Source organism: Astatotilapia calliptera, chromosome 15 (genome assembly GCF_900246225.1).
Source record: "Astatotilapia calliptera chromosome 15, fAstCal1.2, whole genome shotgun sequence".
NCBI classification, from domain to species: domain Eukaryota; kingdom Metazoa; phylum Chordata; class Actinopteri; order Cichliformes; family Cichlidae; genus Astatotilapia; species Astatotilapia calliptera.
This window is the reverse complement of record NC_039316.1, coordinates 28,205,481-28,225,251: the sequence shown is the minus strand read 5'-3', so window position 1 is coordinate 28,225,251 and position 19,771 is coordinate 28,205,481. Positions and strand designations below refer to the sequence as shown.

At 41.3% G+C, this 19,771-nt stretch overlaps 1 protein-coding gene across 10 annotated transcripts in view; it reads left to right on the top strand.

Moving 5' to 3' along the window:
* Nucleotides 1-19,209, top strand: part of enah (ENAH actin regulator) — a 140,174-nt gene extending 120,965 nt beyond the window's left edge. For 4 of the 10 annotated variants that reach the window (XM_026194522.1, XM_026194521.1, XM_026194517.1 and 1 more), the window contains 12 exons: nt 389-735; nt 6,379-7,188; nt 9,259-9,593; nt 10,104-10,237; nt 10,408-10,456; nt 12,350-12,401; nt 12,570-12,636; nt 13,665-13,712; nt 16,217-16,301; nt 17,084-17,141; nt 17,604-17,665; nt 17,752-19,209. In XM_026194522.1, the coding sequence (XP_026050307.1) occupies nt 389-735; nt 6,379-7,188; nt 9,259-9,593; nt 10,104-10,237; nt 10,408-10,456; nt 12,350-12,401; nt 12,570-12,636; nt 13,665-13,712; nt 16,217-16,301; nt 17,084-17,141; nt 17,604-17,653 (2,035 nt within the window). In that variant the 3' untranslated portion in view covers nt 17,654-17,665; nt 17,752-19,209. The remainder of the gene's footprint in view (nt 1-388; nt 736-6,378; nt 7,189-9,258; nt 9,594-10,103; nt 10,238-10,407; nt 10,457-12,349; nt 12,402-12,569; nt 12,637-13,664; nt 13,713-16,216; nt 16,302-17,083; nt 17,142-17,603; nt 17,666-17,751) is intronic. The other 6 variants (XM_026194524.1, XM_026194519.1, XM_026194518.1 and 3 more) reach the window with 6 other exon arrangements.
* Nucleotides 19,210-19,771: the final 562 nt, after the last annotated feature.

Below are 19,771 nucleotides of genomic sequence, written 5' to 3'. Positions count from 1 at the left end.
TGGATGCAAACTGCATTTCGTTGCCCTGTACCTGTGCATGTGCAATGACAATAAAGTTGAATTCTATTCTATTCTATACGTGTTATGTAATGATGGTGAATATGTGCATCAAACTCATTCATAGCATTTTATCCTGTTTTGTTTGTTTGTTTGTTTTTTTAACCCATCTCCACAGCTAACTGTTCATTGTAAAAAAATAAATAAATACCAGCACACATTATTTGATTGTAGACTCAAAGAGGCTCAAATAAAAAAAAATTATTTTTTTATTTGGAGAAATTTGACCAAGACAACAGAAGCGATTGAAAGATGATTTTTCTTTTTTTTTCTTTTTCTTTTTTTCTTTTTTAAATTGCATCATTTTCCTGCATCTCTTTTGCTCCTCCAGGCAGCTTCAGGAGGCACAGAAACAGAAGGAGATGGAGAGGGAGCGCCAGGAGCGAGAACGTCAGGAGAGAGAGCGTCAGGAGCGGGAGCGCCAAGAGAGGGAGCGCCTGGAGCGAGAGATGCTGGAGCGTCAGGAGCGCGAACGTCAGGAACGGGAGCATCAGGAGAGGGAGGCGCAGGCAGAGAAAGAGCGACTTGAGCGGGAGCGCCAGGAGCAGCAGGAGCGTGCCGAGCGTGAACTGATGGAGAGGGAGAAGGTGGAGAGAGAGCGGCTGGAGAAGGAGCAGCAGGAGCAGTTGGATAGAGAGCAGCAGGACTGGGAGAGAGGGAGACGCATCTCCAACGCTGGTGAGTAATCCACTTTGTGTTTCTGCTGCTGCGCACACTTGTTTCATTTTACTAATTTTACTACTACAATATTACTAATGTGACTGTTTTCTGTCCAAGGAGCAGTTTGTCTCAGGCTCACAGTAAATATAGACTAGTCAATGACAAGCGTTATCTTTCAGTTATCTCTCCAAAGTACATTTTAAAATGGTCATTTTTGTTATTTGAACATTTAGTGAAGTTTTTGTGTCAGTTTCATACAGTGTCATTATTGTGTTAATATTTAACAGTTTATTTATACGCGTGGTGGTTTTCAGTTGGTATAAAACAAAATTCCCTAAAAGTGGTACATGATCTGAGTGATGATGTGATATTTAGACTTGTTATACTTTAACCACAATGCATATTTTTGTTTTGTTTGGTTGGGGGGGGGGTTGTTTTTTGTCTTCTTATCCATCCATCCCAATTAAAAAAACAACTCAGTTTTCCAGCAGCAAGCAGTGCCTGCTTTTGCATTGCACTGTGGGTGAATCAAGTCCATTAGCAGTGCACTCAAATATCCAAGTCTTCTTTGTATTCATGGTGACTTTTTGAATGAGGCTTCATTAATGAAGCCTCATTCGGAGGGAAAGGAGTTAATCCCTTTTAACTCCTTTCCCTCCATTTAAGAGAGTTTAAGAGAGTCTCCTTCTGATTGGCTGCAGCTTGGAAACAAAATTTGAGCCAGCTGGGAGGGGCCTCTGTGCTCACAGGAAGCATTGTGTGTTTGAGATGACCATGTTGGGATGCCTACTCGCATTGATGTCATAAAGCGTCAAGGCTAGAAACATCAGTCTGAAGCCTGAGCACTTAGCTCACAAGGAATTTGCACGCATATGCTGACCTCATTACTGGACCCTTTTGCAATGTTTAATATGAACATCCACTTCTGGAACAGTACACGTATGACTAAAAGTAAGGAAAAGCAGAATTGGTCCATTTCTCAGAAGTAGCAGTTGATAATTTTCCAGTAGAAACGCTCCGAATGTTCCAAAACAGGTTACTAGATGCAGTACTTGAAATACAGGAAATGTATTGAAGAATGAAGAGAAGCGTTCTGTTTTAACATTTTCATCTAGTCTCATTGGTGCTGAGTTACAGTAATCTCATCTGCCAGGCGCTGTGAGCAGATTCCACATGAATGCAACAGTTAGCGTGTTATGTTAGAAAGTGTGCTGCCAGCTCATACACAAATTAAAATTCTACAGTTTATAAACTCTGAGACTGAGGAAAATAATTTTGAACAAACACATCACCTCAGTCAAGCATAGAGAATGAGTGCAAATATTTGCAGTCAAGTGTAATTACTGCTTAAATTGAGCAGCAGGGTAGAGGTGTAGGTAGACGCCACCCTAGTGTTGTATGCGTTCTAAACTGGAGCTGCTTGGTTGTTAGATAAGAATGAAATTTCCTATAATCCAACTCTGGGTTAGCGGGGAAGGCTGTGTTGGATGGCATGCTTCAGTGCCACGCTTGGCCAATTACCATATGCATGCATAAGCACACACACAGAGGCAGGCAGAGTTCAGTGGCCTGACTCAGAGCCTAAAAATACATCATCATGTCGAATGCTGGTGAAACCCCCCTGGGGTTGGATGTTTGTGTTGGTGTGTGCGTACGTGCATGTAAAAGCCCTACATGTCATGCAGAATAACACTAAGAAACAGGGTGCAGTGATTGCTGTTTACAAAATCTGAAGTACCACTGCAGTGACTGTGAGGGAGCTACTAGGATGCTATCTCACAATCAAATCAGAATCTAACAGGAACTTGGGCTGATTGTGTGATTTTAGCTGTAACTTGTGTGATTGCTGTGCTGTATGATTTTTTTTTTTCTAAATTCTTCTTTTTAGAAACAAGTTTGCCAATTTATGAGATGGTGGTAGAACCATATTTTTTCAGCAAAAAAAGTTGGGTTTTTTTTTAAACTATGTCCAATTAAGAAATTAAATTTAACTTAATATAGAAAATATATAGTATTTACAGTAACTCTATATAAAAAATAGTCCTGTGAAAATGGGCTCACAGAACTTTTAGACAGTGGACCTGGGTGCCTTGTGAGAGGCAATGACAGATTTAATTAGGTGTCCCTTCACGTTTTGAAAGATGAATTCTGTTTCAGTAGAGCCCTTCATCTCACAGTCACAACACTCCTTGCTCCAACTCTACATGCACATATACCTCTTTGCAGAATTGAAGATTCTGCAACCCTGACCCCACTGAGACTTAGCAGTGTTGGGCTTCATGGCCCTCCCCGTATTTGAACCTCTGCAGGAGGTTGATTTAAAACATCTGTTTGAAAACAGTTTTGCTGCTAGCTTTAGCATCTGCTAAACATGTCAGTAACATTCATGCACTTTCAATGTACTCTTCGTGGACTCTGGTTTTCTCAAGGGCAGACCAGGGTATTGCTGAAACCCAATGGATGTTGCATTTGATTGTGGAGGCAGTTGCTCTTGGTTATATAAATTGGGGGTTGCAGGCGCCAGTCTACTATACTAGTAGTCTGGCAACCAGTGCACTCATGGCCTTGGAAAATGTAGCAAAAGCAACACTTAATTACAAGCTCGGGGTCCTCACTTGGATAGATGGGCTATTTGCGAATTGGTAGTGATGAGCATTTCTGGCAATGCGAGAGTCTGAGAATTTGAGATTACTTGTGTAATCCAGGTTCTCAGAGTAGCATGAGTGAGAATTCTCACCAGGTAGCTGTCCTCATTGAAGCGAAGCTAGATGAGGGGCTTATCTTGAATAATAACTCTAGCACAACTCTAGGTGGGCTATTCTGCCCAACGTGGTCGTTGCAATCACCGGCCAATGAGGAAGGCCCTTCCCATGATACTTTCACTCGTACTACTCTGAGAACCGAGGTTACGCAAGTAATGGTGCTAATATGAACATCTAACATCTGCAATAAAAAACAATCACAAAATTATCTTTTGTGAATATTCCCTTCCACAGTATTACTCTGAGCAAAAACCTAAAATCCACTCGCAAAACTTAGGAAATACAGGTGTGGAATTGCAGCACGTGTAAAGTGAAGTAGAGCAGAAGGTGATGTAAGGATTACACCATCCACAAACATTGAAAACATATGGCAGGCACAGAGAACACAGTCTAGGCTATGCTAAGCACTAGAGGTGCAAAATCAAAGTAATTAGACAGGGTGGGACCAAGCTAAGATGCATAATGAACAAGAGAGGGAATTTAATGTGAATTCATTGCATACTGTTCCTTTTTGACGTGAAGATGTGCTTCTACACCCCATTAAAGCAATATGAGGTGTGATCAAAAAGTTCAAAATATTTAAAAACATTTAAAAATTAATCAAATCATTCAAAAATCAAAAAACCTTACCTGATCTAAATGTGCCTGATGTTCCATTCATAATGGGTTTTTTATTTTATTGCTGCAATTTTTAGATCAGTCTATAGTAGGCCCATTGAGTCCAATCATACTTCTGCCTTGTTTTTTGTTTTTTTTGTTTTGGGGGGGGGGGTGGCGTGCTTGTTCTCTCAACAACACAAATGAATGTTGGTGAGAAAAAATAAACTAAGCATACTTGTGGTCTGGTTCCTCATCAAAATGTAATATTTTCTTAACTTTCTAAAGTGAAAGAAGTAAAAGCGGCCTCAGGCTCAATTTGACTCTTGTTTTCTTTACATTTTAATGTATTATCCCTTTCTTGTTCTTAAAACATCAGTTTAAAAAATAATGGACACCAATTACAATATGGGCATCCCATCTACTAGTAAAGACTCTGATTTGGACATATAAGCTATGCATCTGTATACTACAAACTGGAAGATCTCCAGGCTGAGGAACTGGGTTCAGAATGTTGTCTTTCAAATGAGAAAGATGGGTCTGTTATTATCAGTGTTGGTCAAGTTACTTGAAAAAAGTAATCAGTAACTAATTACTAATTACTTCCCCAAAAAAGTAATCCCGTTGCTTTACTGATTACTTATTTTCAAAAGTAATTAATTACTTAGTTACTTCAGTTTCATGATTGACAACCTGAATAGGTGATAAAGCGATAGATCTTTCAGCCCAATTCTACTTTTTCTGCATAATCCATCATACAAAATGTAATCAAATGGAAAGGTCCCTTTTTAAAACTTCTTTTATTAGTTTTAATCGTTTAACTTTATGCATCAAGCAAAAATTTAATTATATGCAACATTCTCTGACTGGAAGAAATTTGTTTAATATTTAAACCTATTTTCTGCACATTCCAGCACATAAAATAATATTTTTTGTGTGTTTACACTGTCTTTCAAATAGATACAAGTAAAACACAGCAGAAAATAAATAAAATCAAAGACTCAGCGGTCCTGTTGCTCTATTTTCACCTGTAAAGCAGGAGTGGCGTAGGCGGAGGTTTACCCTGGTGCAGGTGTGCCGCGGCGGTCAGTGGAAGAATCCACGAGTTTCTCTGTGAGTTTCCCATTACGTCGTAGCTACTCGGTGCTTGATTGGAAGTTTAGGGGATTATTTTCGCTGTAAAAAGAAGTTTTCTTCCCACGCACAACGGACGCTAATGTTTTTGTCACTTTTTATGGAATCAAACTCAAAGTAAGGTCAGTGCTTCCACGCTTTAAACGCTGCACGCTCATACTCTCTCCCGCACTCGATATATTATCCACTGTTGATCTGCAGACAGCTGTTGTCACGAACGTCGCACTCGCTTACGTCACTGTCATGAGACATTCTCGAAAAAAATCACGGTTTTAGTAACACAGTAACGCAGCGTTCCTACGGGAAAGTAACAGTAATCTAATTACCGTTTTTGCAATAGTAATCCCTTACTTTTTTCAAGTAACGAGTAAAGTAACGCGTTACTGCCCATCTCTGGTTATTATGTAGGTATGACGATACTGCATACTCATTACAATCATTAAACTATCAACAGTGCAGCCTGACTCTTCCTAAAATGTGAAAGGTGCATGTGTGAAGGCAGTTTTACAGAATCATTCTTCATGCAACTATCACACTGCTCAAAAGTACGATTATCCATATAACTTTCATCACCTTATCCCGGACAAGCCCCTAGTTCTGCTAATCATATTAATGTTGTTGTATTCATGCATGACTATTGCAATTACATTTCAGGAAATTTTCATTGTTTAATGTCTAGAATTAATTTATCTGGACCTGTTTGTGCTGCTGTTGAATAGTCTTTATGACATTGGTATATTCGTCTATACTTTGGATTTGTTATGTGAGATATCAGAGTGAGATGAGTGGTAAGCTGTCATTTGATTGTTGTCCTCAGTACGTTCATTCTTTCCCTCTTCTTTCAGTGAGCAGAAGTCTGAAAGCTTTCTATCTCTGCCTGTGTCCTCAGTGCTAACACCTGTTTACTAACACAGTAGCATCACCTTAGCCTAAGAACATACACACAAGCTGGAGGAAAACTTTAGTTTAGCTCTGTGCTGGTTTTTTCTGCTTCATCTGCCCCCTTCTCTTTTTTCCTCCCTCCCTTCTTCCGTCTATCTTTCCTCACCTGCTGTCTTTCCCTTCTGTGTGCACGACGGCTGCTTCCTTCCTGCCTTCTTTCCTTCGTTCTGTCCGCTTCTGTCCTGTCTTGTCCTCAACCTCGGTTTTGTCCAATTCGCACGTCCAGCTTTCGAAAGCACATTGTGCACCCCCACACCTCAGGAGTACGGCAGGACCCCCTCCACGCCCATATCTCCATCCACGCCCACTTACCCATCTCCTGGGACCCAGTCGCCATCCTCCACTACAACACCCCCAACCCCCCCACTCAGGCACTCAGCCTCCCGATTTGCCACCTCACTCGGTTCTGCCTTCCATCCTGTCCTGCCTCACTACGCCACAGTTCCACGGCGACAGCAGGCATTTCCCCAAGCCCCACCGCCTGCCCCTGCTCCTGCCCCTGCTCCAACTCCTCCTCCACCCAAGTCTGTGGTGTGGTCAGCGTGCAATTTTACTCCATTGCCTCCCTCACCTCCGGTCATGATAAGCAGCCCCCCGGGGAAGGCCACCGGTCCAAGGCCACTGATCCCGATTGCCGCGCCATCCCCTCTCACCCAAAAGCCTCCCTCGCCATCTCCCAATGGGCCACCCATGTTTCCCGCACCTTCTCCTGTGACCATCCCACACGGCCACACCCCCCTCAGCATTACCTGCCCAACACCACCTCCCCCGCCTACCCCACCCCCTCTCCCTTCGCCCATAGCTCCCCCTCCGTCTTCCTCCTCAGTCTCGTCTCCCCCCTCCTCATCCCAGGCTCCTGGTGTGCCCTCTCCCTCCACAGCGCCCCCTGCTGCTGCAGCTGCTGCTGCCACCTCTGCCTCTGCTGAACACCTCTGTTGGGGCCTGGGTCTGTCGGGGCCAGGGGAGCTGGACACAGCCGCAGGCTCAGAGCCCCAATCGGCTCAGGGGGATTCCTCCTGTCAGCCCCAGCCCCAGGGTAAGGCCTCCAGTCTGGATTCTGCTCTCTCTTTCTCACTGCTTTTCTCCCCTCTGTCTTTCACTGCTTGCAACTCACACTCTAACAGGGGTTGGTTGTTACATTGTCACTGATCTGGCCACAACACAAAGTAAGTCCTGTGACACAGACTGATCTAGGAGTTTTCTTTAGAAAAATTGTGCCTTTCCTGGTTGCTGTAACTCAACTCAGTCTGGTTACAATTTCTAATATTAAAATATTCACTATGGTAACTTTTGTGGGATCTCAATGTGTAACAGCTATTGTTTTCCAACTTCTAGCTTCTTTGTCAGTCTCACAAAGCCTGTGTATGTCCTCGTGCTGGCTGGCTGTTCATTGGATATGAAATGTGTTGTTGTTCAGCATGGCATGTCTGTGTCTTTGACAGACCTGCGTAAAACTCTTGCTTTCTTCATCTCTTGCCTGATTTGTTTTTCTTCATTCTCAGACAAGCTTCACACACATTTGAACTTTCACTCTCCATAATTTGATTTTTTTTTTTTACTTTGGGTCTGGAAGCCAATTTCTAAGCAGGCACAGCTGGAAGCTCACTCGACTTGATCAGTGGAACATCGACTGTGCTGTTCAAATCTTATCCACATGAACTTGTTCTGTAATATTAGGAATGCACCAAACATTAAGAGAGAAGCTAATAGGAAAACTGTCATTGATTTAAAGGGTAATGTCAAAAAGTCTAAAGAAAAGAAAAACTGGTGTCACTTTGAAATGCAGCTGTTAGCTTCCTCTTAACTATGTTAATTGTCCCACTAGTGATGGGCGTGCTCCTTCTGACACAAGGTGCAGCAAACACAGAACCTTTCATATACCTGATCTAATTTTTTTGAGACAGGCTCTGATTGGTGCACCTGTAGGGAATATGCTTAAAAGTAAAGATGGGCAAAGGAGCTGATTTGTACTCAGAGTAAAGTAACAACAAATATTTCAGAGTTCATCACAATGATTGGGCGAAAGAGGCTGGATTACTTGTATCATACCATAGGTTCCGCACAAACTATCCCACATAAAGCAAACATCTGGTTGTTTGAGATTCATTTATGAATTAATGCTTCTTCCCAAGTTCCTTTTCATAATTGTCTTTTGGTTATTATGCATTGGTGTGTACATGCATGCTTGTATGTGTATGTATGTCATTGCACCAAACTGTTTGTTTAATTGAATGTTTAGTGTGGCTTGCATGTCTTAGTTCTGTTTATTGGAATGTTAAATGGTCCAAATTGGGTTTTCAGTAAACCATGAAAAGCAATTGTGATATCTGACTTACCCCTTTGGCACGCTGCCTTCCTTTAAACGCAAATCCAGTCATTAATTCCACATTTTAATAAAACAAATTTGCTCTAGTATGATGTTGCATGCCATCATTCCTTTTATATGTTGAAAAGTAGGGACACACTGGCAACAAATCCTGCAGTTTGGTTCCAGTAATGCAGTTCAAATTAATAATTGATCTGAAAACCTGTGGCTAACACGTAGCCAGCAGGGTCAAAATGAAATATGACAGTTAAATGTCAGCCAAAGATATACAAACATAAGTCGGTATCATATTTAAGAAAATAGAACTACTTTGCCTATTTGGGGTTTTTTTTTCCCCCTCAAAAGTGATAGTTTAGTGATAGTTCAGTCTACATCCTAATCCATTTTCAATACATTTTCTCATCATTTAACAGTCAACTTAACTATCCAGTGTCAGATTAAAGACAACATGAAAATAGGGTTTTTCCTCCTGTTTTTTCGTGCGCTTCCCCAAAGAGCTTTTGCCCTTCCCCCTTTCAAAAAAAAAAAAGGAATTTGATTTGCTTAAGCATAAAACAGGGAAAGTAGAGGTAACACAGAATCATTGCTTTAACAATATGGAATGTAATCATGCTATTTTGTGTGGTCCCACCCCAGAGATCCATCTAATCGCTGGAGTGTGATCAGTTTTAATGCAAACATCCTGCCGTCCGCAGGTTTGTGTCTGGAATTGTTCTGAAAAATGTCTTTCTGTCTTCACCCATCCCCCACTGCTCCTTATTCCACCCCTGTCCCTAACAGACGTGGGACAGACTCCAGGGCTGACCACCCCCCCCCCCCCCCCACCTCCACCCCTGCCACCCGGCTCCACTGTGACCTCTGCGGCTGCTACCCCGGCCGTCACCCCCACCACCCCCGGCGGCCACCCTCCACCCCCGCCACCTCCTCCACTCCCTCCGACACTGACTCCAGGCGGGACGCCACCTCCTCCGCCGGGTCCCCCTCCCCCTCCCGGAGCTCCACCACCACCCCCAGCACCACCTCTTCCCACCGGACTGTTCTCTCCTGCAGAGGACCGCCCTCTCTCAGGCCTGGCTGCTGCCCTCGCTGGAGCCAAGCTGCGCAAAGTGCCAAGGGTGAGCGCTTGATTTGTTAATGGACCAATGGAAAGCTCGACTAACACGTCTTCATAAGTGAACCATTTAGAATACAGTGTATAAGTATTAGGAAGGCAACCGGTTGCATATGCATGCACTTCGGTCACCCCCGATCATCATACACAATCTCACAGTCACTAAAACATTATCCAAACGCACCATGTTCACACATGATCTCTCTCTCTCTCTCTCTCTCTCTCTCTCTCTCTCTTACACACACACACACACACACACGCACCATCTGTCACATCTCATTAGGGCTCACAGGAGGACTTCATGTAATGCTCACTGTCTGCCAATGACTACATGGCTACTTGTGTTTTGAGTAAAATATGTATTGTACTTCTTTAAAAAACATAGCTTTTCTGATATAAAATGAGTATTAAAAACATCAATCCTTTTTCATTTATTCTATTTATTTCCCAAACACTGTAAATACCTTCTCTGTTTATGAAGAACACAAATGTGTTTTTGCTTGTGGCCCTTCAGAGTGATGATGCAGGGGCAGCTCTGGCAGCAGCCATGATGGGGGCCACAGGGGCTAAATCAGAGACAAGAGGTAACGGGCCACTTCCTGGAGGAGGGGGGCTTATGGAGGAGATGAGCGCCCTATTGGCCAGGAGGTACACTCGCACGATATTATCATCCAAAACCAGATTTGTCTGTTCACCATGCAAATTTTGTCCTAATTTCTGAAAATAGGCAATTAGTGGTTTTAAATTTGGAAATGAGACTTGATATCGATCAGTGTTTAAGCCCTCCTCACTGTGCCTGGGCTTTTTACATCTTACAGGAGAAGAATTGCGGAGAAGGGCTCGTCACCTGAACCTGACCAGAGATCAGTAAGTAATACCAGAACCATCGTCTAAGCCCCTGTCATGCTATGGTCCTGTGTTTGACTTTGTTTCAAAATGTCATTATTGCTATCGTCAGACGATAGCTCCTCAGTGTGCTTTGGTTATTTCAGAGTATTTTCACTCCTTGATCACTGAGTACTTTCGATATGAAAGTCTGTATGTCTTTAGAGGATGTCATGTTCTACATACCTGTCTGTTACTATTGACATATGTCATAAAGTACTTACCTAAATTGCAGAAAATAGTGTTTTGAGTTGTGGATATATTAATAAAGATATAAACCAATCACTATTTAAATAGCACTTGACATGGTTGAATTCTAGCTGAACATTGAACATTTTCCATACTATTTTCTATTCCTAGAGTATTATATTAATTACTTATACATGATTCTATGGAGAAAATCTAGCCTTTTAGGGTTTTTTTTATGTTTGTTTGATTTAGTTTCCTTTTTTGTTTTTTTTGGGGGGGGGTTGTTGTTTTTTTAAGCTTTGGTCATGGTTCTGCCAGGCTTAATAAGGGCAGTGGAAGTAGGGAGGCCAATATGAATGTTTTGCGCACAGGTATTTAAAGGCATTTAAGAGTCAACTTCTTGCTTATAATTACAAATCATCTAGTGCTTTCTACCTGCATATAGCAACAGCCACGTTCTAGCTTTCCAAACTTGTGCCTCTAGATATGTGGTCAGTTTTTAAGGGAGCGTTTTTGTTTTTTGTTTTTTTGGTCAGTTGACAACATTTAATTTCTGCACTCTGTTATTTTGTCTTGATCGCAAAGGTTTTTGGTTTAATATAAAATGAATAATTCAATTCAGTTTTATTTATACAGCACCAAATCACAACAGTTGCCTCAATGCGCTTTATATTGTAAGGTAGATCCTACAATAATACACAGAGAGAAAAACCCAACAATCATGTGACCCCCTATGAGCAAGCACTTTGGCACGGTACTTCTGTTTGACCCACAGCCTGGGCGTGTGCATCAACTCGTTGGGGAAGCAGGCGAAACCCGTGGGGACATAGACTGGTATCCTGGGAGGAGACGGTGACAGTTGTGAATCAGCATTAGATTTTACTAAACAAGTCATTCTGAATATTTCAAAATTAGGTTTTTAAATGACAAAGTTGGGTGGCACAGAGCTGTTAAAGACTGTTAACAACAAACACCTTTCAACCAATAAGATGTTGCTGATGTGCTTTATGGGAATTTGGCATTTGTTCTCACTTACCGGTACTTTGCATGTGGAACATCAAGACCTTGGCCAAAGTTTTCCTTGTAGAACCTCATGGAGGAGATAATGCAGCCAGAGGTCCAATAGATCATGAAGTTTGTCAGCAGGTCATCTAGAGAGAACTTCCTGCAACACATGACCCCACTGATATAAGACTACTGACAACTGAAAAACTAAGGAAACAAGCCTATTTCAGAATAGACAGCACTGCTAATACGCATGCTACTACTCAAGTTCACAACTTCTTATAACCTTCAATCCAATTTTATTTATACAGCACCAAATCACAACACCAGTCGCCTCAAGGTGCTTTATTTTGTAAGGTAGACCCTACAATAATACATACAGAGAAAACGCCAACAATCAGACGACCCCCTATGAGCAAGCACTTTGGCAACAGTGGGAAGGAATAACTCCCTTTCAACAGGAAGAAATCTCCAGCAGAACCAGGCTCAGGGAGGGGCAGCTATCTGCTGCGATTGGTTGGGGTGAAAGAAGGAAGACAGGATAAAATTCTGAGTTTGTGTTGGTGTTACAGATTAAATTTGTTTAAAAGATGTCTGTGATTCTGTGTAGACACTCCATCACAAGACCTGTTCTTGATCCTTATTGTGACTCATTAAACCTTGTTTCTGTGTGCCCAATAGGAGGAGGGTGAGATAAATATGACCCCTAAAGTGTCAGCTTGTAGCACACCAGGTGAGTGTTAAATGAAGACAACAGCATTAGCAGTTAACGAGCATCTTCCTGAAACTGGTGACAAGGTTTACAGCTAGCTTTAATCTCGTTAGGTTATAGGCATACTGATCTTAATGTCGGTTCATGTTTGGTTTCAGTATTTCTTATATTTTGTTTTCTGTTTTCCAGACATGCCCAGGAAGCCATGGGAAAGAACAAACACCATGAATGGTAGCAAATCTCCAGTTATTGGAAGGTACAGTGTCTTCCTGCATCTCCATTTGAAATGTTTGTTTATTACAAGTACATTTATGTTCTAAATTAAATTTTTGTTTATTAAGTTCACCCAGGATATGAATGCCGATCATTTCCTAACTGAATGGCAGTGTGACACAGCTAAACATGATTTCCTAGCCTCTGAAACTATACAAGGATATATTGAAGCATAAGTATCAACTAGCTTTAGCATGATGCATTGCTGGGGCCGTTTAGTGCTGGCTAACACCACTAAAGCTTATCCTGGCCTTTATGTGCAGATTCATAAGACCACCAGCGTGTGTGTGAGAATGAACGGGTGAGAATGTAATGGCATCCTTACCACATATTTTCATATACAGTAGTGACCCAAATAATAAAAATGGTGTACATCCATAACCAGATGAAGGTGTGTGGTGGATGAATTAGTCAACCTTAACCATGCAAGACCATATTTTATGTATCAAAAAATATACTTCATCTGTGTTAGCAGGCATGCTAGCATTAACTAATATTAGCCTGAACAACAACAGTTATGAATCAGATTAGATACAAAAAAGGATCAAACTCAGAACTTTTCACCCAAAGGCGGTTCCACATGTTTCTGGGTTTTCTGTTTTGTTTTGGTTTTTTTGGGGTTTTTTTTTTGTTGTTGTTGTTTTGTTTTTTAAATATACTTTATCACTGAATTATAGTACATTTTAATTTCCTTTACACAGAAATGAGAAGCTGTTTCAGACTTTTTCCACAACAGCAGAAAGTAATTGAAATAAGTGACATCACCACACATGTAACAAATAAGATATCATCTATATAGTATAAACAGTTTGGGGGCCGAGTATTGAACCTTGTGGAACTCCACAAGAAACTTTAAGTAAACATAACTTATATCAGGGTTTTACCAGGTATTTTCTTACATCTACACAACCACTTATTAACAGAAGCCTTCCCATTAGGCTGGCGTTTTGCAGTACATATATAGGTTTTACACTGTAATTTGTAAAGTCAGTGTTTCTGCTGCTCACACAGACGAGAGTCTCCGTGGAGGAATCCCATGGGAGCAGATTCCTCCAACAGGTAGAGCGAAAAGCCCTGAAAAGTTTGAGAGAACCTTTTTTTCTTCAAATCAAACTTCCTTTAAAGTTGAGGTTTGCTGTGACGATTTGGTTGGAGAGGAGTTCTTTCGAAGTGCTTGGATGTTTGGACTGAATCGTGTGCCGTCTTTGTGTTCTTTACTACATTTATCAGTCTTGTAGGGGGCCGGGACTGCTCGTCTGTTGTTTAATACGTGCCATTTGGTCCAATTTGTGTGTTCTAAATCAGTGTGCGTCTGGATGATGGGTTTCTAATATAATCTAGTCATTGTGTTTGCATGCTGTGTGCCCGCTGCTCTCAGAACTTAATTTATTTTAAATGGGGAAATCCATATGTGTCCGTCACATACTGTACACCCACCCTATCATACAGACCAACACAAAAATGTGTGTCCACCCAGTGTAGAGTAGACTTGGCAGAGTATTATCTTTGAAGAGCCAGAACAGTTCCAGCAGGCTCTGACAGATAAGAGTGTGTGTGTGTGTGTGTGTGTGTGTGTGTGTGTGTGTGTGTGTGTGTACACGTACACAAGAGAGAAGACCAGATGGGTGTTTTTGATTCCAGCTTAATAAAATTGACTTTCATATGCAGCCCACAGAGAGCTGAGCTGAGCAGATTGTCACTTGTCAGACCCTGTAGTGTTGCACGGAGCTTTTTGTTGATCTGACCAGAAAAACGTTGACTTTTACTGTTATGGTAAATGGACTGGTTCTTATATATCGCTTTTCTACTCTGAGCAGTCAAAGCGCTTTATACAACTCGTTCATTCACCCATTCACACAAACACTTTTTCTAAACTGTTAAGTGCTCCCTATATAACATTCATACACATTCACATCCCGATGTGAATGTGTATCTGTAGCTCAGGTAGTGGTGTGTATTACCTGAGCTACAGCCAGGGGTAGCTACTTTTTATATATATATTTTTTATATTTTGTATTACTGTGTGATGGGCAGCATTTGGGCAGGTAAATCACAATATACACATACACCAAATCATCTGCAAAACACTAATTTGTTTGCTTTAATATTTTTTTAAATTATTGTGTAAATGTTGTATAATGTGTGCGCACTGATTTATCTTCCTCAGTCTGTTTCTTACCTTCACCATTTCTTCTGTTCTGAGACCAGCATGAAAAGGAACACAAACACACCACAATCTCAGTTTCCGAATTTTTCCCAGTCCCATAGCTACCTAATGACCTGCTGTTTAGGTCACTTCCTTTTCCTTCACTTCTGTCCTATCTTGAAAGTAACTGGCTGCTCTGAATGTTTTTTGTCCCTCACATGGTGTATGGGGCAATACCAGCCTTCTCTTAATTACTGGTATCCTCCTCCTTCCTTTAAGTGTGTGTGTGTGTGGGGGGGGTCCAGGGAAGTTGTGCCACACCTCAGGTTTCCTCCTTAAAAAGACAGGGGTAGTAAAGTGTATTTGCACTGTTACGAATGTGGTCTAATCTCTGTCTAGACAAACAGAGGTTGCTTTATTTTGTAACGGACACATTCAATATTTCCAGAGCTGTGGGAAAAGTAAGGGAATGTCTTCTGGAAGCAATAACCTTTTTATAAGTTTTTCAGTTCTCCACAGTGAATTTTATACTATTATTCTTTCCAGAGAAGCTTCAGCTCAACCACATTCTTGGGATATCTGGTATGAGTGACTATGTCACGCCCTTAACTCTCCTAGACATCAGCTGACAGAGGAACATGTGAGAAGACAAATATCCAGTGCACCCAGTATTTAACCTGCCAGCTTCTTAATACTGAGTCTGTGTCATATCAGAACGTGCTAGTGAATTAATAAGGAATTTAATATTTTGGTGTATTCACAGTATGGATATTAAACTATCCATACTGCATAGTCTAATATCCAGTTTCCATATAATTATAGTATATTTCATGAACTGGACCTGCCCCCTCTTTATTTCAGTTTGATAGGTGGCTGAGAACTGTGTGTTTGCTTTTCTGTGTATTCCCTTGCATGTCTCTGTGTACAGTATCCAATGTTTGTGCATGCATCGACCAGGATTTGGCTGCTAATTGTGTTTATGTGCATCTTATATCGGACTAACACAAAAGAGAAAATGCTCAGTGTGCAGTTCAGCATACTAATAAATCTCCTGCCTGTGGTGACAGACAAGTTTGATTGCAGAGTTTATTGTCATGTAAATGATGTCAAATATTACATCGGATTTGTTTTTATTTGTTATCCTCTCAACTATTTATGGTTCCTCCTCTATAAAATAGATTCAAATACAGTTTGAGACATATTTATTCGACTGCTGTTTTCTCTCATGGTGTAATTTACTCAAGTTGCTTTACAAGCAGCTAAACAAGAGTCAGCATTCTTGTAGGAGGGCAGATTGTGTGGTTTAAATGATTTTACTGAGCTCAAAACCTCCATTTATTACTCATAAATCACATAGTAGCTGGTGTTGCTTTATGATCTTACAAGTAGTTTTTATGCTCTTTGTCTTTTCTCATAGACCTAAATCCACTCCTACACCTACTGCATCCTTAAGTGCCAATGGTGTGCCAACAGAAGCTGTTGACTATGATAGATTGAAACAGGTAAGTAGACATTTTTAGACACAGATTTTATTTCTGCATATTCCCTTTGATACTGTGATTGTGGTTTTCAGGTTGTTGCATTATATGGTGACTGAATTTCTTTTCCTTGTGGCCCAAAAGTCGCCCGACAATATCAATATTGCTCCACAAAGTTTTCATATTAAAGCAAGTCAGCTGTATAGTGCTGTTGTTGTAAAATAAAAGTAAAATGGAACTTGGAACTGGAGCGTCTATTGACCTTGGTCTGTGTTTCTTCATTATTTATGCAGCCCTGTTAGTAGTTCAGTGCGTGGTAGTGTGGGTGTGTGCAGTCCTGTTAGAAGGCAGCTCCTCCCTCTGACCTTGTGAATGAGCCTCTTAGATAAGTAAAGAGTCTGTCAGAGTTCTGCATATCTGTCACTACAACTGGCCACAGACGTGACAGCCCACAGACCCACTCACCACACTCACTGTCTCACTGAGTAAGCCTGGGTTAAGTTATAGGTCAAACTTGAGGCTCATCATTTTAGTACGCCTTCCATACTGTGTATGTCACTTTGTTTGCATCTTGGTGTCATTAAGTAAGTCTTTAGCTCTAATCCCACAGAGATTACCTAAGAAGGGATTAGCTACTATGTAAAGCTGAGATGGGAGCTTCTTTTACCAGTTGCCAGGATGCATACCCACAGTAAAAGAAGGAAAAGGGGGGGGGCAAAATTAACAATTGCACAAGACAAGCTCGTCTCTGAGGTCTAATGACATTTATCATGTTTATATGAAAATGTGACTTTTTTTTTTTTTAGGACATTCTTGATGAGATGAGGAAGGAGCTGTCAAAACTAAAAGAAGAGCTCATTGATGGTAATTATCACCACTTTAGTCATCCTATAGAAAGACCAGCAAGGCTTTGTAGTGAGTCCATACTAAACACGACAGTGCAGTAATGGTTTCTGGACACTTTGTTTAAAAACTTTTTTTTTTATTTTGTGAGAGCCAGAAGTGATCATATTTTGACAAGAAGGTCTAACTTGTCCATTAAGCAAGTTAGCAAGCTAGCAAGTTTGGTTAGCAGTGTTTTGCAGTGTACCTAGTGTGATGTAAGGATACAGATATCTGCTTGTTAGTTTTAATTGACTGACAACTAAAATACTATAATTTCATTCACCACGACTGGAGCATCATCTTCTTGGGTGTGTACATTCAAAGGAGCTCATACTTTTTAAATTCTATTGGCATTGCTATAATAGGTGCCAACAGCACAAACACGCTGGAGAAGTGTGGTGGTTCATAACTCTTTGCTCCAATTCTTTCACTTCTACAAAGATTCACCGAAAGTTGGGTATTTTAACATGGGGAAACTGACTCACCCTTGAAGCCAGCCTTGAGTGAGTGTTACAGGAACTGCAGTTGTTGGCTTAGTTTATTGTGATCCACATTAAGAATGTGGCCGTGTCTTTGTTCTGTGTTTCAGCAATCCGGGAGGAGCTGGGTAGGTCCAGCACAGCATAGAGGAATCTGACTTCCCCGTTCAGAAACACACACAAGAACCGACAGACAACACCGGTCAACTTAAAGACATGACAATATAACAATGGAAAACAACAAAAAACGGTGGCGATTACGACAAAAATCATTTTACCACACAGAGAGGACATTATCTGGTGCGGAGCAGTGTCAGACAGGCTGGTGGTGGTAGGAGATTTGTAGCCTTTGATAGCTGTGACTCACAGAATCCATTCTGCAAAGCCTCGTATTCCCACTGCCCCATCTCACAACCCCCTCTCTCCCCTCGCCTTCCTGCTGAGGGCATCCTGGAGGACAGAGGAGCGAAAGTCTTTATGCAAAGATGGCTCCTCTCTGTTTGTCCTCCTATAAGAAGAAAATAAATCCAATAGTGAACTCTTCTGTGATACTGCATTAACCACAAGTTGCTCACTGTCAAAAGTTTTATCAAGAGTGTGCAGAGAGCCGAAGGATGGAAACTTAAAAACTTTTCTCCCATAATGCCATAGGGGTAGCGTGTGTTTGCGTATGAAGGACTGACAGTCTCTGGTGGAGGCTAACACTGCAGGACACTGTAAAGCTCGTCTTCCTCAAATACTATTTTAACCTGAACATATACAAAAGAGAGAAAAAGTTAGACAAAACAAATAAAATCTCTCCACCAACGTCTGTTTCAGTGTGGATCTACGGCCATATGAGTAGCTCAATAATCCAGTCTTTATACAGGATGCTCCCTGGCCCGTCTCTTCATCTGTGAAGTCATCATCAGAGGCACCGTTTCCCTCCCAAAGCGAGCGTTTTTGTCATTTTTCTGTCGTCGAGCGGCAGGTGGATGAGACACTGAGGGGTGTAGCTGCCTGTAGCTCTCTACCAAACATTACCTGTTGAACAGAAGTGCTGATTCACCTGCCATGCGCCTCGACCAGACGTATAGATAGGTGTTCCCCTTCCCTTGATTTAACGAGTCTCTATCATCCATCCTTCTCAGTCTGTTGTGGGGTTTTTTTGTTTTAGCATGTTTGTTTTCTTAGTACGGCGAAGGTCACAGGTCTGCCACGAATTTACATTACCCGTCACAAGTTTTAATACAAGCAATAAGTGTAGCATCTATTTTTACAGCCCTGCTCCTAAACACCACCAAACATTTCAGTGTCTCCTTTTTTTTTTTTTTTGCGGGGGGGCTCTTCTGGGCCCCTGTTGGATGTTACTGTGTCACCACCACCTTTCTGTAAAGCTGAAAGCTGATGTGATTGAATAACAGCGCAACACTGTAAGACATCATTTCATGGAATTCATTTCTATATCACAACACACTCAGAATTTTTCTTCTATAAATCCTAGGATACTGTATCTGTAGCCACATTGGAGGTGAACTTTATTATTAGTTTTGTTTTTTTGTTGGGTTTTTTTGGAGGGGGGGTGTTTGTTCTGTTTTCATTTCAAAACATTTATAAAATTAAACTTTTTTTCAAAAGGTGCACCGGATAACCCAAAAATCTAAGAGATTGTGTCCATGCAAGGACATGAATGTGCCATTCATTCTTTCACCAGTGCTTACCGTGTCATTTTTTTTCTTTGCCTTTTTCTCCTGCTGCTGTCAAATCCTTAAAATGACAAACTGTATTTACCCCTATCATGCTATGATATAAGATAGAACTGTCACTTTCAGCATGTCTTTAGCTTCAGTGCTTAAAGTACAATCAGTAAAAGAGAGAGATGTTTGGAGCTGAGAGACTGATGTCCCAACAAAGCTTCAAGATACAACGCAACAGGTTGAGGCAATGGATGAAAGTCTGTGGTATGGTTCTGTACTCTTGTTGTCTGAATGAGATCCTGAAGAGTGGCCATTTCCAAAACGTAATCGAGTTTCTTGGCTAGCTAACAGCCACAGTGTGCTCTGCAGGAGCCAATTTAAGCATTCAAGAGGGGGTGACGTTTTAACGTGAGCGTCTTTAGTGTATATTGCAAGCATCAGAATGGGATCTTAA